Raw genomic sequence first — 26,229 nt, forward strand, 5'->3', positions numbered from 1 at the left:
ATTTCCACTAAATACCCATGGAGAATTAGAAAGAAATACGGACACTCAGAACTACCACAAGAATGAGGACTGACAGACAATTTATAGACATAATCCTGGAAAATTTTCTCCTGGCTCCCTGCCAATGAAACTAGATTAAAGAACACGGTGGACAGACACAAAGACACAATTGATAGGAATCTCAGGTGGACTCATGGAACAGCTGACCAGGCTGAACAGAGTCTACACTCAAATGGTCAAGCGTTGGCCTTAGGGCAGGTCTGCATAGATCATTCCTTTGTTTTGTGATAAATTAAAAAACATATCTGCAGAAGAGAAAAGGAATTCCCTTAATACAAAGAGACAGAGCAGATGATGAAATATATTTTTACCTGGAAAAAAATCACATTTTAGAAAACTCTGGCATCTTTTCAGTCCAAAATTATAATTCCAGGATGAAATTTATAAAGTAGGCAGTAAATGTCAGAATTTACACCTAGCCAGAAAATTGAATTATTACTATGGAGAACAAATTCTCAAATTTAGTCAAGATAGGAAAAACAGAAAGAGAAAAAAAATGAGATGGATGAAAAAGTCTCTGATGTGACAGGATGCCCAGTCTAAAACAATAATTTTCTAAATAAAAACAAAACAAACAAACCAAAAAACCCACAAAAGAAATAGAAGAGGAGACCCATCAAAGACACAGCTGACAAACCACTCTCGGACTGACGTAGACTGGTTGCCTGTGTCAGAGGCCCTCACGTCAAAAGATCCCACCACGCACTCAAAGCTCCCAGTCCCTTTCATAAAGCTCCACTCTTAAATATGAGCTAAGGATTAACAGAAATTTGAAGAAAGCATCCAAAATTGAAGACAAAGACCAAAATGAACAAAAGATTAAAAGAATCTTTCAGGATAAAGAGATTGAGATTGAAGACATTTTTTAAAAAATTACTGATACACTTAGGGAGATAAAAGAAGCTACTTATTCATGAAACATAACTAGGATGCAATAAAAACAGGATATTCTGAAGTCAGAAAAGCCCTACAGAAAATTTAAAATATAAGAGCAATAATTTAGAAGTTAGTAGACTAAAATATAATGATGAAATCTCAAAAGAGCAGAGCAGTCACACACACACATACACACAATACACACACACAGAAAATTGAGAGAGAAGATAGGAAAATTAGAGAAAAATTCCTGGTGCTCCAACATCCAAGTGAGTCTTTTTCACTTCTAGAATTAAGTCCCAGCAAAAAATTTTAAAAACTTGGAAATAAATAAGCCAAGAAATAATTCAAGAAAAATTATCTGAATTAAAGGTCATGAGTTCCCAGGGTCCACCAACCGTCTAGCACAATGGATGAAAATAACCTTATATCAAGTTGGGGTATCACGAAATTCAGAAAAGGGGGATGAAGGGCAAAAAAAATGAAGAAGAAAAAGTGTGATTCCTGCAGTGCCAAGAATGATAATAGTATTGGACATTTCAACAGCAATTTGGGATGCTGTAAGTATTGAACAAATATCTTCAAATTTTCTGGGAAAATTACTTCCAGCCCAAGGTTCTATACACTTTAAACTACTAATCAAGAGTGAGGTAAGAATAAACACATTTTAAACAATGCAGAATCCCAAATGGACATTTGGGCTAGTTCCAACTCTTAGCTATTATAGATAGTGCTGCAATGAACATTGGAGAACAGGTATACCTTCGACTTGATGATTTCCATTCCTCTGGGTATATTCCCAGCAGTGGGATAGCTGGGTCATATGGTAGATCTATCTGCAATTGTTTGAGGAACCTCCATACAATTTTCCATAGAGGCTGCACCATTTTTCAGTCCCACCAACAATGTTTGAGTGTTCACTTTTCTCTGCAACCTCGCCAGCATTTATCATTCACGGTCTTTTGGATGCTAGCCATCCTAACTGGGGTGATATCTCAGTGTGGTTTTGATTTGCATTTCCTGAATGATGAGTGATGTTGAGCATTTTTTCATGTGTCTGTTGGCCATTTGTGTATCTTCCTTTGAGAAATGACTATTTAGCTCTTTTGCCCATTTTTGAATTGGGTTAGTTTTTTGTTGTTGTAAAATTGTTTCAGTTCCTTGTATTTTAATCCCTTGTCAGATGTATATTTTGCAAACATTTTCTCCCACTTTGTTGGTTGTCTTTTAACTCTGTTAGTTGTTTCTTTTGCTGTGCAGAAGCTTTTTAGTTTGATATAATCCCATTTATTTATTTTTCCTTTGGTTGCCCATGCTTTTGGGGTCATAATCATGAAGTCTGTGCCCAGTCCTACTTCCTGAAGTGTTTCTTCTATGTATTCTTTAAGAAGTTTTATTGTTTCAGAGGGTATATTTCATTCTTTAATCCATTTTGAGTTGACTTTAGTACATGGTGAGAGGTAAGCGTCTAGTTTCATTCTCCTGCATATGGATATCCAGTTATCCCAGCACCATTTGAAGAAGAGGCAGTCTCTTCCCCAGTGTATAGGCTTGGTGCCTTTGTCAAAGACCAGATGGTTGGAGGTGTATGGGTTGATTTCTGGATTCTCTATTCTATTCCATTGATCAGTGTGTCTGTTTTTATGCCAGTACCATGCTGTTTTGGTTATTATAGCTTTGTAGTATAGTTAAAAGTCAGGTAGTGTTATGCCTCCAGCTTTATTTTTTGCTCAGAATTGCTTTGGCTATGCATGGTCGTTTGTTATTGCATGTAAATGTCTGGATAGTTTTTTGCCATTTCTGAGAAAAATGTCATTGGAATTTTGATGGGGATTGCATTGAATTTGTATATCACTTTGGGTAGTATGGACATTTTCACAATGTTGATTCTTCCAATCCAAGAACATGGGATATCTTTCCATCTTCTTGTGTCCTCTTTAATTTCTCTCAGCAGTGGTTTGTAGTTCTCATTATAGAGATTTTTCACCTCCTTGGTTAACTCAATTCCTAAGTATTTTATTTTTTTGGTGGCTATTGTAAATGGGCCAGCTTTCTTGATTTCTCTTTCTGCATGTTCACTATTGGAGAATAGAAATGCTACTGATTTTTGTGTGTTGATTTTGTATCCTGCAACTTTGCTGAAATCATTTATCAGCTCCAAGAGTTTTTTTGTAGAGGTTTTAGGCTGTTTGATACGTAGGATCATGCCATCTGCAAACAGGGACAGTTTGACTTCATCTTTTCCAATCTGGATGTCCTTTATTTCCTTCTCTTCTCTGATTGCTTGGGCTAGTACTTCTAAAACTATGTTGAATAGGAGTGTTGAGAGTGGGAATCCTTGTCTAGTTCCTGTTCTTAAGGAAAAAGCTTTAAGTTTTTCCCCATTCAGGATGATATTGACAGTAGGTTTATCATGTATGACTTTAATGATGTTGAGATACTTTCCATCTATACCTAACTAGTAGAGAGTCTTTATCATGAACAGATGTTGAATTTTATCAAATGCTTTTTTAGCATCTACAGAGATGATCATATGGTCCTAGTGTTTGATTTTATTGATATGGTGTATCACATTTATTGATTTGTGTATGCTGAACCAACCTAACAAATCTGGAATGAATCCCACTTGATCGTGGTGTATAATTTTGCATATGTGTTGCTGTATTCTGTTAGCTAGTATTTTATTGAGGATTTTTGTGTCTATGTTCATCAAGGATATTGGCCTGTAGTGCTCTTTTTTTGTGGTATCTTTACCTGGATTTGGTATCAGGGTGACGTTTGCTTCATAGAATGAGTTTGGGAAAATTGCCTCTGTTTCAATCTTTCGGAATAGTTTGTAGAGTACTGGTGTCAATTCCTCTTTGAGTGTTTGGTAGAATTCTGCTGTGAATCCATCTGGTCCTGGGCTTTTCTTTGTTGGGAACTTTCTGATAATAGCTTCAATCTCTTTTACTGCTATCGGTCTGTTCAGATTTTCTACATTGCCTTGGCTCAGTTTTGGTAGTTTGTGTGTGTCCAGAAATTTATCCATTTCCTCCAGATTTTCAAATTTGTACGTATATAGTTGTTTATAGCAGTCTCTAATGATTCCTTGTATTTCAGAGTTATCAGTTGTAATATCACCTTCTTCATTTCTAATTTTTGTTATTTGGGTCTTCTCTCTTCTTTTTTAAGTTAGCCATGCTAATGGTTTGTCAATTTTATTTATGTTTTCAAAGAAACAATTTTTTGATTCATAGATCTTTTGTATCATTTTTGGGGTTTCAATTTCATTCAGTTCTGCTCTGATCGTAATGATTTCTTTCCATCTGCTAACTTTGGGTTTGGATTGTTCTTGTTTTTCTAGTTCTTTAAGGTGAAGTATTAGGTTGTTCACTTGCCATCTTTCCATTCTTCTGGAGTAAGCATTTAATGTGATAAACTTCCCCCTTAGTACTGCTTTTGCAGTATCCCACAGGTTTTGGTATGATGTATCGTTTTCATTAGTATCAAGAAATTTTTTTATTTCCTGTTTATTTCTTCTTGGACCCATATGTCATTAAGTAGAATGCTGTTTAATTTCCATGTGTTTGTTTTCAGAATTTCATTTGTTATTGATTTCTAATTTTAATCCATTGTGGCCTGAAAAAATATGTGGGATAATTTCAATTTTTTTGAATTTGCTGAGACTTGATTTGTGACCTAACATGTGATCTATCCTGGAGAATGAGCCATGTGCTGATAAGAAGAATGAATATTCTGAGGTTGTTGGATGGAATGTTCTGTAGATATATGCCAAGTCCAATTGGTCTAGAGTGTTGTTTAGATCTTGTGTTTCTCTGCTGATTCTTTTCCTAGATGATCTGTCTGATATTGAGAGTGGGGTGTTCAGGTCCCCTGCTATGATGGTATTAGTGTCTGTTTCCTTCTTTAGGTCTAATAGAGTTTGCTTTATAAATCGGCTGCTCCAACATTGGGTACATATATATTTATGGTTGTTATGTCTTCATGATGGATGAATCCTTTTATCGTTAGGTAGTGGCCCCCATTGTCTCTTTTTATGGTTTTTAGTTTAAAGTCTGTTTTATCACATATATGAATAGCTACTCCAGCTCGTTTTTCATTTCTGTTTGCATGGTAAATCTTTTTCCATCCTTTCACTCTTAGTCTATGTGAGTCTTTATAGTTGAATTGGGTCTCTTGAAGGCAGCATATAGTTGTGTCCTCCTTTTTAATCCAGTCAGCCAGTCTGTGTCTTTTGATTGGAGAATTTAATCCTTTTACATTAAGAGTTGTTATTGAAAAGTGTTGATTTATTCCTAGCATTTTATTGATTTTTAGTTGGATGTCTTAAGTGTCTTTTGTTCCTTTCTTTCTGATTTAATGTTTGTCTTCCGTATTTGTTGGTTTTTTGGGTTGTAGATAAACTTTTTTTTTCTCTTCATTGTTGCCATTTTTATTTTGCTAGTGGGTTTTGATTTTTCTTGAATTTTTATGGCAGTGGTAGTTATTTTTCAGGTACCAAACCCAGTACTCCCTTGAGAATTTCTTGTAAGGGTGGTCATGTGGTAGTGAACTCCTGCAGTTTTTGTTTGTCTGAGAAATATACTATTTGCCCTTCATTTCAGAAGGATAGTCTTGCAGGGTAGAGTATTCTTGGCTGGCAATCTCTGTCTTTTAGTATTTTGAATATATCATCCCATTCCTTTCTGGCTTTTAGGGCTTGTGATGAAAAGTCTGATGTTAGTCTGATTGGGGCTCCTTTATAGGTGATTTGACACTTCTCTCTTGCAGTTTTGAAGATTCTCTCTTTGTCTTTGAGTTTTTCCAATTTGACTATAACACATCTTGGAGAAGACCTTTTTGGGTTGAATACATTTGGCAATCTTTGAACTTCCTGTATCTGAAGGTCTGTGTCTTTTCCTATACCTGGGAAGTTTTCTGCCACTATTTTGTTGAATATGTTTTCAATGCAATCTCCTTTTTCCTCCCCTTCTGGAATACCCATGACTCAGATATTTGAGCACTTAAGGTTGCCTGATATCTCTCTTAGATTTTCTTCAATGTTTTTAATTCTTTTTTCTTTTTCTGCCTGTGTTATTTCAAACAGCCCATATTCAAGGTCAGAAGTTCTTTCTTGTTTCTGCAAGCCTGCTGATTAAATGCTCTGTTGTGTTTTTTGTTTCACTGAATGAATTCTTCAGCTTGGCAAGCTCTGCTACATTCTTTCTCAGGGCATTGATTTCCTTGTACATTTCTTCTTTCAGGTCCTGTATATTCTTCATTTCATTGTGTTGTCTAGCTGAGTTTTCTTGTATCTCATTTAGTTTTCTTAGAATTATCACTCAAAATTACTTGTCAGACATTTCAGGGGCTTCTTGTTCTATAGGATCTAGAGCTTGAGAGTTATTACCCTTTGGTGCTGTACTTTCTTGATTTTTCATATTTCTGGTATCTTTTCTTTGATGTTTAGTCATTGTGGCAAGGGATTTCATGGTCCACTGGTTTGACTCTATTGTCTGGCTAGGATCCTGCCAGGGCTGCCAATTTGGTATGGCTGCCTCAGTGTCTGCTCGGTCGCCTGCTGGTGCCCAGGGCATGTGGTCGCTGAGGGTCTTGGGCCTCTCCGGGGAGGCACCGCTCTGGTCCCCACACACTCGGCCGGACTGGGGATGGGGTCTGGTGGCAGCGAGGCCTACCTGCTCGGTTGTGCGCTGGCGCCATGGGGCACATGGTCTCCGTGGGACTTGGGCCTCTCTGGCAGGGTGCCTCTCTCTAAAAACAATTTTGAAAAAGGGGAAACAGTGGAACATATATGTTACATGATTTCAAGTTTTATTATAAAGTAATAGTAATCAAAGATGTGTGATACTGGTATACAGATAAATAGACAAATGTATTTTTACTGGAGGAGAGGGTCTGGTGAGGTCCAATAGCCCACCTCAACCCACTCTGTTCTCTACCAGGTTCTTGACCATCACAGGAAAGAATTCAAGGGCAGAGTCACAGTAGTAAATGAAAACAGGTTTAATTCAGAGAATAAGAAATATAGACTTCACGGGGAAAGTGTGATCTAGCTCCAGGGACTGAGGGGAAGCCTTAGCAAGTTTAACACAGGTAAAGAGCAGGCTTGCTCCAGAGTGAAGAGCACCCCACTGAAGGCAATTTTAACACAAAAAGTGAGAAATACATACCTCATGGGCAAAGTTCGGGCTCGCTCCAGAGAGAATGAGCAACAACCCCATCTTCTTCCTGTAAATGACTTTTACAGCTTGGCTACTATACATATTCATACTATCTAATGAATATTCAACTAAGGTGGTGGTTCCCACTTACCTACCCTAGTCATGCACATGCTCAGTAGGTCCCTTTTAGAGCATGCTTATTGGTCAAATTTCACCACATGTACTGAATACACTTAAAATATTCTAGGTGCTTTCTAGCACCTGCAGTGGGAGATCATTCAAAAGACAAATTCCTTTTTAGTAAGCATGTGCAGCCACCGAGCTTACACAACTCTGCCTCTTGTGGTCTCAATCTCCACGTGCTGGTACCGATAGGTGCTACAGGCCACTATCATAGCTCAGGACTCAGAGGTGGGGCTTGAATCCTAGGGCAGTGGTTTGAGACCCAGGGGAGTGGCCTGTAACTTGATCCCAGGGAGAATGAACACCTACCTCAGGATCACTGGAACAGAATAGGCAGCTCAGAAATAGACCCACCTTATATGGTCAATTTATTTTTGACAAAGGCACTGTAGATCAATGGTGAAATGTATAATTTTTTGTAAGTCTTCTTTTCAACAAATGGCACTGGAGCAACTGGATATCTATACGGAAAAAATGAACTTTGATTCTTACCTCAAACTAAATGCAAAAAATTCATTCAAGATAGTGAAAGAAAGTGAGCTGAGATGCCAGGTACTGTTCAATCTTTACTAAAGAAAGAAATCTGCTGGGCTGTACTCAAATTGGAGGACAGCCCGGGGCTGCCCTGAAAATGGGGGATAGCAGCTAACATAGGGCAGTGGGACCTTATATAGGTATGTTGGCACCAAGAGATGGGTGATGTAATTCCAGGGTGGGGATTGAGTTAAGTCATGGCAATGGAGAGTTCTGCACATGCGGAAATGCTGAAAGTTTCATTTTCTCTGAAACCATGAGGCTTCTTGTAAAAGAGAATGGGTGATGGAATTTGGATGTGTTGTCCCCTCCAAAACTCATGTGGAAATTTGATCTCCAACGTGGCAGTGTTGGAAACTGATTGAGTCATGGGGGCGGATCCCTCATGAATGGATTAAGGCTCTCCCTGGGGGAAGGGGGATTGATGAGTGAGTTCTCGATGGATTAGTTCCTGTGAGAGCTCGTTGCTTAAAAAGACCTGGCACCTTGGCACCTTCTCTCTCTCCCTTGTTTCCTTTCACCATGTGATCTGCTTGGATCTGCCAGTCTCCGCCATGAGTAGAAGCAGCCTGAGACCCATGCCAGATGCAGCTTTCCCAGAATCGTAAGCCAAATAAACCTCTTTCCTTTATAAATTACCCAGTCTCAGGTATTCTGTTATAGTAACACAAATGGACTAAAAACAAAGGGGGAGGGGAGGTGAGGAGGTGGATGGCGCCATTTTGTACTTGGGCTTGTATAAAATGGTGCTGGTTATGTTGCAGGTCTATTAGATGACAGAGCTAAACATAAAAGCTAAAACTATTAGAATTTTAGGCAAAAATATGGGAGAATATCTTTGTGATCTCAGTGTAGGCAAAGATTTCTTAGAACCCAGAAGAAAAAAAAATTGATAAATTAGACTTTATCAAAATTTAAAATTTCTGCTTATCAAAAGAGATTGGAAGAAAATATTCATGACACATATTATTTGTCAAAGGACTTGTATCCAGAACATCTAAAACTCCTGTTACTCAATATTAAAAAGCAAAAAAACCCAAAAAACAAAAAACCCCACAAGAAAACAGATAAAAAAAATTTAAAAAGACACTTTGCAAAAGAAAATATACAAATGACCACCAAGTAACATGAAAACAGACTTAACACCATAAATCATCAGGGAGATGCATAAAAACCACAATGAGATACCACTATAACCATTAGAATAGCTAAAATCTGAAAGACAGGCAACATCAAATGTTGATAAGGATGTGGACCAACTAAGACTCTTACATATTGCTTGTGAGAATGTAAAATGGTACAACCACATTAAAAAAAAGTGTGGTGGTCTAATAAAACTAAATATGCATCTACCGTTTGATCCAGCAATTCCACGCCTAGGTATTTCTCCAAAAGAAATGAAAATATATCTACAAAAGAGATGTACAAGAATGTTCACAACAGCATTATTCATAACATCCCAGAATAGAAAACACAAATGTCTATCGACTAGTGAATAGATTAACAAATTATGGTTTGTTCATACGGTGGAATACTACTAAGCAATTAAAGGGATGAATTACTGTACTGATACATGAAACGGCATGGATTGACCTCTCCAACGTTACGCTCAAAGAAAGAAGACAGAGTACATATTACATGATTCCATTTATATGATTGTCTAGAACTAAGAAACTAAGAGGAAAGAAATCAGAATAGTGATTAACTGGTTGTGGAGGGTGGAATGACTAGGAAGACAAGCAAGGGAACTCTGAGGGGTGAGGGAAATGTTCTTTATCTTGATTGGGGTGTGGATTACAGAGGATGTTCCTTTGTCAAAACCCATTGAACTGTACACTTATGATTTGTTCATTTCAACATACAGAAAATTGATTTCTCTCAAAAAAAGGAAAGTTAATTAAAAAAAAGAAAAAATGTGACCAAGGGAGGGGCCCTGAAGCTCACTTAAAGCTTCATTAGTTACACGGTAAATCTGTCTCTGACCCCACCTCACATTCTGTACCCCCACTCACTTAGTAGTTGTTTGATCATGGACAAGTTGTTTAATATCTCAATGCCTTGAATCCTGCATCTGTAAAATGGGAATAATTGTGAAGCCCATCTCATTGGATTGGTGAATAAATTACATAAGATAACTTAGAACACTAACTGGTACATAGTGAGTCCTCAACAAATATAAGCTATTATTTATCTTGCAGACACAGTTTTCAAAGGAAAACTGGAAAATTCTGCTAAGGGCCATGAAGAGTCTATTAAAGCATCCTGAGCAAAGGAGGGACATGGTCAGATTTGCCTTTTAGAAATAATCACTGAAGCAGCAGTGGGGGGAGTATGAATTGTTGGGGGAAGAAATGGATTGGGAGTCCTATCAGGACTGTCCTAACATGAAAATGAATGAGACAGTATTGATTCAAAGGATTAAAAAATATAGTTGTATTCAAAGTATACTGAATTTAAATGTTTTAATACAATTTTAAACAAAAGTAGAAGTAAAAATTTAAAAGTTTTTCACTCTTAAAAATATTAAATTCAAAATTACCTATTAAAATAAAAGCCAAATAAAAACTATAACAAAAATCAAATATTGAAATTAAAGTTTTAAAAATGTGAATTGTTTAATATTGCAGAAGCGCTGCTTTTGCTAAATTGTACTCTTCAGAACCACGAACTGGAACAGGAAGAGAAGAAACACGGGCTTTCATGCCACTAGGAAAGGAGAGAAGAAGAGTTCATATGGCGAGCCTGTCTGCTGCTGTACACTCCTGGGATGGAATTGCGGGTTACAAGATGTGCGCAGTCAGCTTCAGTAGATACTGCGAAACAGTTCCCCAAAGTGGCTGCACCAGTTGACGCTCCCCTTAGCAGTGTAGTAGAGTCCAGGGTATCACTTAGCACGTTCCATCTTCCTCATTTGAGGCATTTTTGTGGGTGTACTTTTTTTTTTTTTTTAAATAACCAATACATTATTTTCTCCCTCAGGCTGGGGGCCATCTCTGGATGGTCGGTCTGTCTACCACCAGAGGCAGGTGGGCTGAGGCAACGCCAAGCAGAGGGGCTTACCCTGGCACCAGGATTCTCATCTTCACACCCCTCCCTTATCATGTCTCCCAGCCTTCCCTCATCTCTTCCACTGTTACCTCTCGCCTTCCCTCATCTCCACTCGTCCTAATCACGCCTGCCCTGCAAAGAAAGGCAGATGAGAATTTTACCTTCTCCAACAAGCCTTTGGTAACCCTAATCCCTCGCTCCTCCTCCCCTTTTCCCCAGCTTTTGTCTTGACATTATTAGTAGGCCATGAATGTGTGACCCGGGGCAAATCATTAACCACTGTGGTATTGTTTCTCATCTGAGGAACATCAGCCACATTAGTCTAAGTCTCTACCCGATTCGATGCCTTACGACCCCTTAAAAGCGCAAGGGGCGAAACAATAGAAACGGGTGAGTGTTGAAGAGGTCAGCCAGGGGAGTATCAGTGCCCTGTACAAGCGTATGCCGGGAAGGTCCTGGTGCATCTCGGTCAGCAGGTCTCGGATGGCGCCTTGTCCTTGTTGGGGTGGCCGGACGCATTTCTGAGCTTAGCCTCCCCAGCAACCTTCGTGCAGAAAGCCCCCTGCCGCCTCCTTCCGGGTTTTGTGTCGAATCTGCGGGCGGCGAGCGGCGCCGGGCGCGGGGCGGGGACTGTGCGGCTGCGCGCGCGCCGCGGCGTTTACGCGGCGATTTCATCATGCTCCGGGCTGGGCCGCGCGCGCCGCTTCCGCCGACTGCCCCGCTCCGCCCCGGGCCGCAGGCTCATGCCCCCTTCGCGCCCGGCGCTGCTTAGAGCCGCCCGCGCCGCTCTGCTGCTGTCGCTGCCGCCCCGGCTCCCGGCTCGACCCTCGCTCCCGGCCGGCCGGCCCCTCAGCGCGCCCGCCCGCGTCCCGACCTCCTTCCCCGCCGCCGCCTCCCGCAGCAGCATGGACGGCGCCGGGGCCGAAGCGGTGCTGGCACCTCTCAGACTAGCCGTGCGCCAGCAGGTACCGGAGTTTCGCGCCCCCCTCGCAGCCCCCGGGTCCCCTCCGGGTCACCCTTCCCTCCTCCCCGTGCACCCGTCGCCCTGCCGGTTACCCCACTCCCTCCATCCTCTCTCTGGCGTCTTCCTCGCGTCTCCCACACGTCGGCCTCCTTCCCTCTCGCGGACCCTCGTCCTCCCTCTCCTTGGATGACCCCCTCGATCCCCTTGGAACCCCCGCGTCCCTCCCCTCCCCATCTGTTCTCCTTTTCCAGTCCTTGTTGCGCCCGCGCCTCGTTTGTCTCCGAGAGGGCTGGGATCTGTGGCGCTTTGGTTCTCCTCGTGTCCTGACTGAATAGCCTTAACCTCGGCTTTCCAGTCCCTGCTGTGCTCTTTGGGCGTCCTGGGTGCAGCGGTTCCAGATCCCGTCCCTGGTCAGCAATGAGCCGAGGCTACCGCTTCTCTTGTCTTGCAGCCAGACTGCTTCATCTTCAGCGTGCTTTGAGTAGCGTTTCCTCCTTTACATCTTCCTTCATCCAGTGCTTAGCCGTATGATCGGCTGAGAAAATAAAGAGTTGAAACGTGGATGTGGGGAGGTGTTGGACTTTCTTTTCTAATGATGACGCGAACTCATCATCCTTCTCTCCTGTCATCTTCTCTGGCTTGTGACAAGGCCATTTAGAATGAGTGAGCTTTCAGGTCGTAAACCCGGGAAACTAAATGTTGCTGTGTTACTCGGTGAAGTCAGCCTTCTTTAGTATGGAACATTTTGAGATTTGATTTTGGGGGAGGGAGGTTTCGTGGGCTGGAGGACTTGGCGATTGTATATAGGCTTCCTTTTCCTCGGGTGTTGCATAGAGATCAGAATTTAGAGAGGGCGAGAAGATGACTTCAAATGATTCTCACATCCAGTTAGTTAGAACCAAAAGCTTGTAGTAGGACCCTGGGGATCGTTGACCTCGTAGTAGACACCAAACGGGTTTCTCCTGCATGGGCGCCTGATGCAATAATTTTCCTTACGGAGGGTGGAACCCTTTCTCGGAAATAATTCATTGGAGCATAGCTTCCGCAAATGCAACAAATTCAGCCACTTTGCAGTCTCTGCTTCTCTCTACTTTGAGCCTGACTGATTTAATAGCCTTTTATTTTGAAATTTCACAATGGGCTTAATTTTTTTCTTCTTTATTAGTATCAGGACACTGTATGCTTATTCTCTCCCTTCTCCCACCATCTACTCCCCAAATAAAATTAGATGTGGTTCCTTTGTCTTTTCTGTAACTCTCAAATTTTTTATATCCTTGCCTTTAAAAGGGAGAATACATCTAACTTGGAAAAACACACACACCCAAACCCCTCCCTCTGCCACGTTAGCCTGGAACTGCACAGCAAATTGTCCATCTGTAGTAAGACTGGATCTAGTTAACTGAAGTAAACTTTGATCGTGGAACAGCCTCCCAGTGCTACTACTATCTTGTGTATCATTTATGTTGGCTTGATTGTTAAATTTTTTTGTACTTTAAGATATTTTCCGAATATGTGAATTAGTGCATGTAAGTTAGTTTGGGTTCTTTTTCTAATTTTCCAGGACCACATATATATCAGTTAATTAATTGCCTGGAACTTTGAATCATACGGAGTTGAGTGTCAATGGGAGGGGAATTTAAAAATCACCTAATTAAACCCCTTTTTCTGCATATGGGGAAATGAAACACACTGTCACCTCTATCCATTTTACATATTTCCATTGTAAAGTTTGTGCAATTGAAGATCTCTCTGGAGTGGGATTTTTACGGTGATTAATGAACTGGTCATGCTAGTGACATGTGCTTCATATAAATTTGCTTATTTGGAAAATGAATGAAGTCTGTCACTTCAGGAAAACAACCTGTAGTATTTGTGGCCAACAATAAGATTCAAACTTTTGTGAAAGTTTAGAATTTTGGAAAACTTGTATCTGTTACTGTGAGCTTGGCAGCTTCACAGTACTTAAAGACTTTTCTGGTGAGATGAGTGGTGATATTACATGTGCATTTTTTGACATTGTATAATAAATGGATTAATATTTGGAAGATCTACATAACTGTTAACGGATATTTTCCAAGTGACCAGTGCTTGATGTTATGAAATCAGATATTGATAAGAGATCCATTCAAAGTCTAAGATAATGGATTTAATGTCAGAGTACAAAAAGTTCATTGTTAAAAGTTTCTGAGTTAGAAATAACCTTTGAGAAACTACCACTTGTCAGAAGTTTTATGTAGTATCATAGAAAATATCCATAGTTATCTGAAAAGTCTTTTAAAATTCTCCCTTTTCCAGCTATATATGCTTTTCTCTCTTCATATTCTTTATCCAAAATACCATATTTCAAAAGAAGCAGATATGAGAACCTAGCTGTCTTCTATTAATCTAGAAATTCAGAGATTTGCAAAATTATAAAACTGTTTCTTCTCGCTATTTTTTGTTTTATTTTGGAAAATATAGTTATTTCCATAAAATGCTGTTTTTATGCATGTAAGCACACATTGAGCTTGTATTTTAAACGAATTAATAAATATTTTTAAAATTTCTATTTTAATTTCAAATATAGTAAATATTGATAAAAGTAGCCCGCATAAACAAAAGCTTTTGGGGGTCCTCAGTGATCTTTAAAAGCACAAAAGGGTCCTGAAACTACGAAGGTTTAGAACTGTTGCTTTAGGGGAATGGAAGTATCTGTATACTAATGTGAAGACAGATTTGGGCTGCTGTCTGGAACACAGTCCTCCAGAAGTTCCCCATCCCCCAGTCTGTTTTTTCCTTTACAGCCAAGGGTTTTCTCCTATACTTTCAGTTTCTACTTTCTCATTTTCCATTTGTTCTTATGTCCACTACACTCTCCCTTGACCTCCACCACTGCCCTTGCTTAGTATCCTAAAAGGTACTTTTGTATGATCATCACATTTTACCTATCTTCAGCATTTAACTGTTGACCACTCTCTCCTGTCAAGAATTGCTTCTCCCCCACCCCCTTGGCTTTGTCTAAACAAGTTAAGTGAGATTCAGTAACTGAGGAAATACATGTCTCAGGGTTCTTGGTGCAAACAGGACCTGTTGATGACTGTTACCTGAGGTGGAGGTTCAGGGAGGAACTGGCATAGAGATTTGGTGAGATGTTTTCTGTGTTATTGTATAGACTTAAGAGGCCATTCTGAAATGATTTAGGTGGATGTGGCTTGATGCTCTAACAAAGTAACTAGTATGGAGAAAAATAATCAGGAAGGATTTTTTAAAACATGTAATGGAACTTAATAATTTTCAGGATAGGAGAGGTTTTGAAGAATTGCTAGATGTGCTTTATTTATATCTTTGCCTATTTTTTTATGTTGATGAGTATTAAGTACTGGTGGCAGTACAGCCTAGTAATTTAAAGTCTAGGCTCAGAAGTTATATTTCCAGAATTTGGATCCTGACTTTGCTGTCTATTAGCTGGTGACCTTAAGCAAATGATTCAACCTTTCTGTAGCCAAACTTTTTCATCTGTGATATGAGAATGGAGTTATAAACATTAAAATGAGATAATTCATGTAAAGTGCTAAGAATGCTGCCTGTAGTACATATAGTAGGCTCTTGGTAAAATGTTAGGTATTATTTATTCTGAAATGATTGTGGCTTATTGGAATGCTGGTTTTAGCAAACCATTGCTGGCACGGAGCTAACATATTTTCTTGTGATTGTCAGTTTGATAGCATCAAACCTTTATAAGAGAATCGATGTCTTCTGGATTTGCTCAGATATTAGAAAAGCCTTTTTAAATGATTTCTTTGGAGGGTTTATATGATGTATTGTCTGAATCACTAATGACATGAATAGTTGTGTAGATAATATAATGTATGTTTCAGCATTTCAAGTTTTCATTTACTTTAATTGGAAGGGACACAATAAAACTCAAATCTCAGTAAGTAGTGAGAATACTTAGCATGAAGAGCCTTGGATTTTTCTCTGCGTTGGTTTTCTAAACTGAGAATGCCTGTTAAAGCTCTTCCTTAATCTACAAAGGGCAAATGGAAATTTAAGGTTTTTGTTAAGTTATAAAACATTTGGAAATCTGAGAGAAACTCTAATAAGAAACTTCTAGCCGTGTGTGTAAAGGCAAACATCTTTCAAAGGTGAGGAAATGTTTTCTTGTTTTTCTTGGCTAACTGAAAATGCAAGTGATATATATGAAGGATCCATGGGAAAGATCCCTTGGAATGATTTTCTTATCTAATAACCACTCTGTTTTGTAATTATAAACTTAGTTCTAAGGTACGTCTTTATGGTAAGAATTTATCCAGAAACTAAGCTTCTAGTTGATGTTTCCGAAGAGTAATTTAGAGATGTCGTTGATATTTTACATCAGTTTCATTCAATATACACACAATACCCCCCAATATATAGTTGGGTGGTGAAGAAAGAAAAGAAAAATATTTAGAAATTAGGAATCCTTAAGGACTTTCATTCTGTATGTAGATAACCTCCAATTCTTTTGCTTTCAGGACTGGGTCATTGAAAATCATGATTCTAATTATTCCATTATTCAGAAAAAAACATTACTGTTTCCTTTCTTCAGTGAGACTTTAGAAATGGGTAACTCAGTAGAAATCCACGCTCTCACGCTACTTCTGTGTGTTAGCTAGCCTCTGCTTCAGTATAGGTGTGCCTGAACCTAAAAAGACAAAAAAGTGATTTAGGGCAGTGGGTTTTAAATTCTTCCTACCTGTTTACATGGTAGTCTTACTTGCTAGTGCCTTTTAAGTTCTAAGAGAAAATAGATTAAATATGTGGGAGTGCCAACAGTTGACATACAGGGGGAAACATTCATGAGCACGACCTGCCTGCTTCTTTCAGAAATTCATAAAGAACTTCTACCACCTCTTAGAACAAAGGCTCTCACAGACTTCTTATCCCTATCAAAAGGCACAGTTAAAGAACATATATGAGATAGGTGTTCTGACAGGTAGAGGAAGGGAAAACACCACTGAATGAGTAAAGAATAAGTCAGTAGACATTTACTGAATGCATTACTTGGCACTGTGCTAAGAATTAGGTTGTGCTATCAGTCAACAAATATTTGAGTGCCAGAATTGACATGCCGGAATTCTTGTCCTAAAAAAGTGTACTTTATAAAGATGAATATAGATAAAATGCATGTAAATAAATTAAATAAGCCAGTGCATTCATAGGGTGATTTCAGGTATTGTAATGAGGAAGATAAAATGAAGTTAGGTGATTGGGGATGTTGCTTTAGCTAAAGAGGTCAGGATGATAGAATGAAAATTGCTGGTATAATAATAGACCAGACTTATTTGTATATGATAAGAGAATGAGGGGAATAATTCCATGGCTCTCAACTGTATCAGACCCAGTGTCTCCTTTTTTCACCAAGTCTTTTGGAATTCCCTATTACTGTCCTTAATGAAACTTATATAAAAGATCTACCTAGATTTAATTAAAGAAAAATATGTGTATACATAATGTAAATGTAATAGAAAGAAATAAAAATAATTTATAATACACTCCTCTGAAGTTATGATGAAGTAAGCAGATGCTTATACCTACATGTAGATTTACTGTGAATGCAGCTGCTGTAAATGCACCCGATAAAGGCATATTGAATTGGTTATTCAGATACAAGAGTAGCGTAGCCATTGGTGACATGTTTTGTTTTTTCAAGTAATGAACAACTGTAAAATTCTGAACAAAACAAGGTATAGTCTCCCTTTAAATTATGTTTTCTTGCATGCATTCCTAGAAAATTCATTGTATGTTAAAACTGGGAAAATACTTCTGGTTATATGTAAGCAGAGTTAGGTTCTAGGTTCAGTAATTATAACAGTTTTCCTTTTCTTCTTTTTTTTTTTTTTAACCTTCTGACTGGGTCATTGTAAAGGAGCATGAGTTGCAAAGCAGGGAGATTGTCATTGGATGAGGGGAGGAAGTGGGAGCTTAGAAGATGATAACAGCAAGGGGAAAGGGTGATGACAGGCTCTTCAAAGGAGCTGGGGTTTTAGGAGCAAAAAGGAATCAGTTTGAAAGTACGGAGGGGAATAAGGAGAACATCTGTCCCATCTCCAGCCTTTGAGGAATGTGGGAGAAAACCCAACCTCTACTTGAGACACCTTCAAGGGGAGAAATATCCTCAATTGTAAGGTTGGAATATTTGAGAAATGCTTCGTAAAGGGTATGGTAGAATTTCATTAAGTGAAGGGATGTACTTTGGGTAAGAGGATAAACATTGAAGGCATGGGGATAGAAACATTCATCAAATTAAGGACATTGTGCGTTTGTAAAGAAGACCTACAAGGTGGGAGAGAAATGACATGAATTAACATAATTTGGGCCAGGTCTAATCTTAATGTAGACACCTTTGGATGGGAGACAAACTGGTAATCTGTCGTAACAATCTAGTCTATGAGGGGGTGAAAAGGTGAGATTAGATTGGGAATTTTGAAGTGAAGTTGACTTCAAAGGTACAGAAGGATAATTTGATATTTTTTGCTCAGGACTTGGTAGATTTTATTGCCATTAATGGATGGATAGCATACACAGGAGAAGGAACAGTTTTCAGGTAGAGAAAACAATTCAGTTGTAAACAGGTTGGTTTAGAAATATGTATGGCCATGCCCAGGTTCAGGTGCTTTATAGCATAATAGCTGTAATTTTTTGTGTGTCTACTGTGTATTAGGTACTGTTGAAAATACTTTATTTAAATTGTTTCATTTACTCTTTATAACAATCCAATGAAGTAGATATTTATTATCCTGATTTTAAATTTGAGGAAGATCAAAGAAGTTTTCAGTCTGCTCAAGGTTTCACAATTAGCTGATGGGTATTAAAATCCATGTAAAGGTTAACTGTAACCTTTCTTAAGCACTCTGTTTTGCTACACCTTGTCTAGGTGTGGATATTTGTTTTGTGTACCATTTGGATTTCCTTGTGCTTCCTGAATCTGAGAACTCATGTCTTTGAGCAATAATGGAAAAGTTTATAATGTCTTTTCAAAGATTGACTCTTACAAATTTTCTTTATTCTTCTGCATTCTGGATGGATGAATGTTAGACTCGCAATTTCTTCTCTTTGTCTCTTTACCTCCCTTTTATATTTTTAACTCCATCTCTGTGCTTTTTCAGATAATTTCTTTAGAATTGTCTTCTAGATCACTAATTCTCTCTTTGGTTATTTCCGATCTGCTATTTAACCTGCACAGTGAGTTTTTAACTTCAGTGATTCATTTCTATGTGATCTATGTAGTTCTTTTTCAAGTTGCCTGATTGTTTTTAATAGTTTCTAGTTCTTTGCTTATGTTTTTGATTTCTCCTTTTATGTTTTTTTAAACATCTTAAGCATTTAAAAAATATTTGATTATTCTAATACTTTTGAAGGATCTAATTCTGTTGTCATGTTTGCTGAAATCTCCCTCATGATGGCTTGTTTCCCCATGGGTTTTTAATTTTTGAGTTGACCACTTACTATTTTGGTAACCTTAGTCTGTGAAGATCCTAAAAGGCCTGTGTGGAAGGTCTGCTCCTCCAGGAAACAGTTGCTTCTGTTGGGTGCCTAAGGGCTCTATCAGTTTAATTTCTCAGCCTCAAGTTTCCCAGACCATATAGGCAGTGTTTTACTTGTTGGATTACCTATTCTACCACATTACTGTAAATGTGGAATCAGTGTACAGAGTAGTAGGTTGTTGGAAATGAATAAAATAATTTAGAAAAATTAGCAAGGGAAAAATTTTGACAGTTAAGAAAAGTACAAAGGAAGATGAGCCAGTAATGACTGACAATGATCAGAGAAGTAGGTGGAAATCTAAGAGTAATTATTGCTTTTTTTTTTATAAGGAAGAGGGGGGAGATTCAAGGAGAGGGTGGTCTATTTATTGGTTCTTCTGTGTTCCAGTACAAATCTTGTCCTCCTTACTTTTTATCAATACTTTACTCCCCTACTTCTTCCCTCTACCCCCGCCCCAAGAAAAAACATATTCACCATGTGAACAGTTATTTGTTAACTTGCCTGTATATTCTTCCGGATTATAAATGCTGAGGGCAGAGACCTTTGGTTATTCATAATGACTTCTCACATAATGAATATTTGAATTGCATCATTCTTACTCAGATGCTTTTTAAAAGGCATGCTTAAAAATACATTTCTAATTTTTCTAGATTTCTGAAACCAGTCCTGAATATAAATTCTTTTTGTTGGCTAGGGAGATCTTGTACGAAGACTGAAAGAAGATAAAGCACCCCAAGTAGATGTAGACAAAGCAGTAGCTGAGCTCAAAGCCCGGAAGAGAATTCTGGAAGCAAAGGTGAGACTGGGGATGCTACAATAGGAATGTAAGTAGGTATAGGATTGTTGATCTTTATATAATCTCTTTGAGTGGGAAAGACCTAGAAAAGTTTCTGAACAAGTATCATTTGGTTTATCTGTTAATCCAGAATGCCTTCTCCTCCTGTACCTGGCAGACTCCTCATCCTTTCAAAGTACAACTCAAAATGTCACCTTTTTTATACAGCGTTCTACCCCTACGCCCCTACCCCCCAGACCCAGTATACTACATGAATTTCCCTGGAAGGCATTGTGCTCTTCTTTATGAATTCTCCTATACTTGGACATAATAGTTTTGTTGTTTTTAAAATATTTTTTCTTTTAAGGAAAAGGTCTATTCATCTGCTCCCAAACCTTTCAAACAGTAAACTTTCCATCACCAAATTTAAATAGTGACTCATTTTTGAGTCACCGTTTTGATATAGAGATACACTAAGAATTCAGATATTGCTTATATTGCTTATCTGTATCTGCATTTAAGTTATTTTAGTCTTGTAGTCTTGGAAATGATCATATACTTTCCTAAATAATTAAGTAAAGGTATCTTTTGTGTTACTTTAACACAAAGGGGGGGGTGGGACTAAGGCTTCTGGTTTTTTTTAAGAGTATCAAAATCTTGTCTGTTTGATAAATTTTACATTGAATTCTGCTGAGCAATAAACTAAATTCAGATATATAAGTTCAAATTCTCACCAACCCCTCTAATCACATACTTTTTATTTTAATCCCTTACAGGAGCTGGCGTTACAGCCCAAAGATGATATTGTAGACAGAGCAAAAATGGAAGATACTCTGAAGAGGAGGTTTTTCTATGATCAAGCTTTTGCTATTTATGGAGGTAGGGGATTAATGTTAGAGTGAACAGTTGGTTGTTAGTGGTTTTAATATTATTCTTACATCGTGAACGTGGCTTGCCAATTGGTATCTAATTACATCAGGTTACATAAAGCAAAGGATGGCTATCTTGCTTTTGTTTGCTTACAGTTGTCGTTTGGTGTAATACCTGTTGTTACTTCTCTCCACCTATTTATTCTTTTTTTTGGTGGCTGGCTGGTCAGGGGTGCTGAGCCCTTGACCTTGGCGTTATCAGCCCCGGGCTTTAACTAAGAGAGCTAACCGGCCAGTCTATTTATTCTTGAAGACTGTTTTTCTCCTCCAGGATGTAAGGAACTGTTGGGGGCCCAGGTACTAAGCATTTGATGTGTTCATATACTTATACACTCTTCTCAAAATGCAGTGGAGACTTAGGAGCAGTAGAGGGCCATTGTAGTCCTGGCTAACTGCACTGCGCCCCTCCACACAAGGGCAATGAGAACAGAGTCTTCAGATTATTCATGGTGGGCATTTGCCAGGTGAAAACATTCTTCACCGGTATACCAATAAATCATATCTTTCTGAATGCTATATGAATGTGTACAGTGAATATGTATAATTCATTGATTAAATATAGAACTATATTTTTCATAATAAACAGATCATTACAGTATTAGACTTTTAGTACTTTGCCATTGAAACTTTATTCGAGTTTAGCTAAGCAGATCTGTAAATGTTTGACTTCTTGAGGATTAAATAGTGGTTCAAATACCCAAGAATAAATTAGAGAATTGGGTGCTAAAATTTTAGGTCATTGTTATCAGCTGCAGTGACATCTAATTTATGTGGCAGAAAATTATAATCTGCTTTTTTATTCTGTTTCTTGTATATGGGGGAATGTCTTTTGTTTTAAATTTTGGGCTAATCCTACTTGAAATTACAAATAGGGAAATAAATGGAGTAAGAGCTTTTTTATTTTACTTCTGTCAACTAGCTGTAAGTAAGGCTCTTTGGTACTGGTGGATTTGAATTGTTTGAGTGTAATACAGTTTTAGGGAGTACGTAAAGTCTTGTAGGTGTCAGTTTCTCATGTCAACTTGCCTTCATTTAGTTCAGAGTGACAAGGTAAAGTATAAATTTTCCTCTCATATTTTGTAGGTGTTAGTGGTCTGTATGACTTTGGGCCTGTTGGATGTGCTTTGAAGAACAATATTATTCAGATCTGGAGGCAGCACTTTATCCAGGAGGAACAGATCCTGGAGATTGATTGTACCATGCTCACCCCTGAGCCAGTTTTAAAGTAAGATCCTACTTTGAGGGTGGAAATTCTTTAACATACAAATTTAAGTAACTTTCTGATTACAAAAAACAACCCATATTCATGTAGAAAATCCGGAATGTCATTAAATATTCATCTAAAGCATTTTTAATGACAGCATAGTATTCTGTTTTATGGATGTGCCATAACTCACTTAATTAGTGCTATATTGTCGGCATTTAAATTTTTTCTGATGTTGACTGCACTGACGTTCCTGATAGATGGATTTTTGTGTATATCCCTAATTATTTCCTTATTATAAGTTCTTAGAAGTTCTGAGCAAAGGTGTGTATACATTCTAAATCAAGTACTTCACTATTTGTATTAAAGTTTCAAAGTAGAAATTTGGATTATTTCTACCAGCATTGTTGAAAGTAGGGCAGGGTTTCTTGAACATGAAACTGTGAAAGAGTGGTTTTCTTTGTAATCACTTTATCCATTTAATGTTTCCCAGTTAAAAGCTAGTTTTTAGTATTTATATCCTTTAGGCTCTCTCTTAATAATTTCAGCCAATTAATATGAGGGATTTCTGATGATAGGTTTATAAGATGAGGACTACCTGTTCTTCAGCTACTTGCTCCACTAATAGGAACTGGGGGAGATAATACCACTGTCTGTGCAGGTTTCAGTGGCAGAAAACTTTCCTTAAGGTTCACTGTCTATACTGAGTTAACATGAATTATTGGCTAGTCAGATTCTCAGTGATTTTGGCCTTTGCTTAGATCACTAATGATAATGGTATAGGCATGGATTAATTGATCCTGAAAAGAAATACAGACTTTATGACAACTTGTGAAAAAATATAACCTAGTTAATGTCTGTTTTCTTATGGGAAGGAAGAACTTAGGGAGAGGGTGAGAATAAATTTGAGGAAGAATTTTCTCGGGCATACTTTACTATCTAAATACATCATTATTATAGCTATGGGAGCATCCATCTTTGAAATCCATAGGTATAAACTAGGATGAATATATTGAAGGGGGATTTGTCTTTTAAGGTAATATCTGTGTATTAATTTGTATGAGAATGACAAATTGGCTTGACATCTGTTAACTTAGGACCTCTGGCCATGTAGATAAATTTGCTGACTTCATGGTGAAAGATGTGAAAAATGGAGAGTGTTTCCGTGCTGACCATCTGTTAAAAGGTATGTTTCTTCATCTCGTTCACATAGGATTGAAGGGTTTCAAAACAAAGCATTTAGATTAAAGTTTTCTCTCAAATTATTTCCATTAAATTTTTTATTGAGGCATAAAGTATACTGATATTAAGTATGAAGATCAAGTCCCTTATTTAAAAAAATTATATAAGGATAATTGGTTATATACAGGAAATAATTTTCCTAATTAGCAAAAGAGTCAAGACAATGTCATGACTGCACCTGTAAAATCAACTTTGGAATTCAAATAAATTAAGAACTTATCCTTGGACTTATTTTTTAATGGATTTATGTTTTTTAATTGTCCAGCATTGAAACTCAAAAGTGCATTGTCCTTTTCTGCACTGATTAAAATTGACAAGTATGAATACTGTTCTTATAGCTCATTTACAGAAATTGATGTCTGATAAGAAGTGTTCTGCTGAGAAGAAATCAGAGATGGAAAGTGTCTTGGCTCAGGTGAGTACTTCAGAGATGTTATCAGAGTAACCTAGGCAGGTACTGTCTTTCTTTCAGCATTTGATAACTGTTAGATTCCACATCGTGCTGACTCTGGCTACAACTGTAAGGAAGCGGAGTTTACCTGTGGTCCTTCTTAGCATCTCTTCGTATTTTTATTTTTTTCTCTATCTTCTGTGGCTAACCCTTTATTTTAGCCAAAACTAACAAGTCAGTGTAAATAGGCATTAAATCTGTTGTCTCTCCTTGGAAACCCAGTTTTCTGGATTTAATAGCTAAAACCAGAGGAGTGACTGCTGATGAATAGTGTTCAGACTGGGGCAGATAACTTTGTGAGCACTGTCTCAAAAGCCACTTGATCTGACTCTGGTCGGACTGTCCCTGACTACGTGCTGTTATTCTTAGAACCTGATGAGCAGGTTCCTGCTTTTCTGCCCCTGTTTTTCTTAATTTGCCTGTATACCTAAAGATTTATTATTTGTACTTAAGATGATAAATTTTAGGGAAGGCAAAAGAGACCATAGAGGTAATTTGTTTTGACCTTTTACCAAGTGCAGGAATACCTTCAATGTTAGAAGTAGTTTTTATCCTTTTTTGGGGTTGCAGATCACTTTAAGAATATAATGAAAACTTCACATCTTCCCCCAGAAAGGTGCACATGTCCATGTATATATGTTGCTGGTTTCTCACCTAATCTATCAGCTGTTTCATTTAGGCAAAGTATATTTCTCTAACACCATGTTTGGTCATGAGGTCCACTAAGGCTCACCTTTTAAACTTTATGTACCTCCTGGGTGAAAAACAAACAGAAAACCGGTATTGTGTTTATACCTATTTTCTTTACATGGATATATCTGAGGCTGAATATAGGACTCCCTAACTTTTTGCCTTTTTTTCCTGGAAATAACTGGATACTTTTCCACTGTTTTCCTAATTTTTTTTTTAATGTGCTCATTTTTCACTATGGTATCCAGCTTTCTAATGTTAACTGAGAAATTTTCTCTTTCATTTAAATTGAAAACTTTCTTAATCTGGCTGTTGAACCATTTATTTTGTTCCTTGTGAAGTATATTTTATCCTTTGCTTGAAGGTCATTGCTTTAATACTGTTGCTCATGGTTTAGAAAATAATTTCTTGTGTTTCAGTGCTGTTATAGTCACATGTTTGTTTCCTTCCTTTTCCAAAGGCATGACCTTTACTAGGAAAGAAGAAATGAAACATGCCTCTAATTACACCTAAATTCTTCTGTTTCCCATTTAGAGTTTCAGACTTACTAAGGTTCTGCATGTTTATGTCTTTGAGTGTTGTGTCTTTGATTTTAACAGTTTCATTAATTTCTGAAAATTGTCAGAATTTGGAAGTAACTAGTTGATTTGATGTCATAATTTAGAGTTTGAGCACTGGCTTTCTTTTTCATTTCAGATCCATGTTCTGAGAGAGCAATCTGTTATTTGATTTGCCATATCAGATACACACACACACACACACACACACACACACACACACACACTCTCTCTCTCTCTCTCTCTCTCTCTCTCTCTCTCTCTCTCTCTCTCTCTATATATATATATATATATATATATATATAGCTGTCAGCATAATCCTCAATGAAAAGTAAGGGATTCGTGGGAAATGGTATAGTATTTAGAAGTGGCCACAGTGGATTCACTAGGGAAAAGCCTGTTACTTGAGCACATAATAACATTTTCTGCACCTGTTAGTGCCTGTGGTTCCTTTTTAGCTTTATGAAGCATGATAGTTTCTTTAAAAGGTACTGATGTACTCTCTGTGGTAAAGAAGAGCTTTATTCCTGTTATGTGGATTTAACCACTCAGAATTAATTGTCTTGTTTTTCTTCTCTGTTCATTTTTGCTGACCCATGTCTGGATGTACCAGTATTTAAAATCATTTTTAACTTTTTCTTTTTTTTTTTAAAGGATGACCGGTACGGGGATCTCAACCCTTGACCTGGTGTTGTCGGCACCATGCTCACCCAGTGAACTAACCAGCCATCCCTATATGGGATCCAAACCCAGGGTCTTGGTGTTATCAGCACCACACTCTCCCGAGTGAGCCATGGGCCAGCCCATTTTTTAACTTTTTATAATGAAAAATTCAAAACATAAAAAAGTAGAAAATATTGTATAATAAACACTTATATACCTATCACTTTTATCAAATCATTTCAGGTTGATGTGAATCTATTCCCCATTCACTTCCCTGACTTCTACTGAATTCTTTTGAAGCAGATCTCAAACATTTTATTATATCTGTAAATAATTCATTATATATCTCTAAAAGATAAAAATCCTTTAAAAATGAAGTTTAA

At 37.9% G+C, this 26,229-nt stretch overlaps 1 protein-coding gene across 1 annotated transcript in view; it reads left to right on the forward strand.

Annotated features, from left to right (window-relative positions):
• The first annotated feature begins 11,539 nt into the window (after nt 1-11,539).
• GARS1 (glycyl-tRNA synthetase 1) overlaps nt 11,540-26,229 on the forward strand; it is a 41,496-nt gene continuing 26,806 nt past the window's right edge. The window contains exons 1-6 of the mRNA XM_063099434.1: nt 11,540-11,830; nt 20,030-20,131; nt 20,887-20,989; nt 22,123-22,264; nt 23,341-23,429; nt 23,824-23,900. Of these exons, the coding sequence (XP_062955504.1) occupies nt 11,609-11,830; nt 20,030-20,131; nt 20,887-20,989; nt 22,123-22,264; nt 23,341-23,429; nt 23,824-23,900 (735 nt within the window). The 5' untranslated portion in view covers nt 11,540-11,608. The remainder of the gene's footprint in view (nt 11,831-20,029; nt 20,132-20,886; nt 20,990-22,122; nt 22,265-23,340; nt 23,430-23,823; nt 23,901-26,229) is intronic.

This window comes from Cynocephalus volans, chromosome 6, assembly GCF_027409185.1.
Source record: "Cynocephalus volans isolate mCynVol1 chromosome 6, mCynVol1.pri, whole genome shotgun sequence".
NCBI lineage: Eukaryota > Metazoa > Chordata > Mammalia > Dermoptera > Cynocephalidae > Cynocephalus > Cynocephalus volans.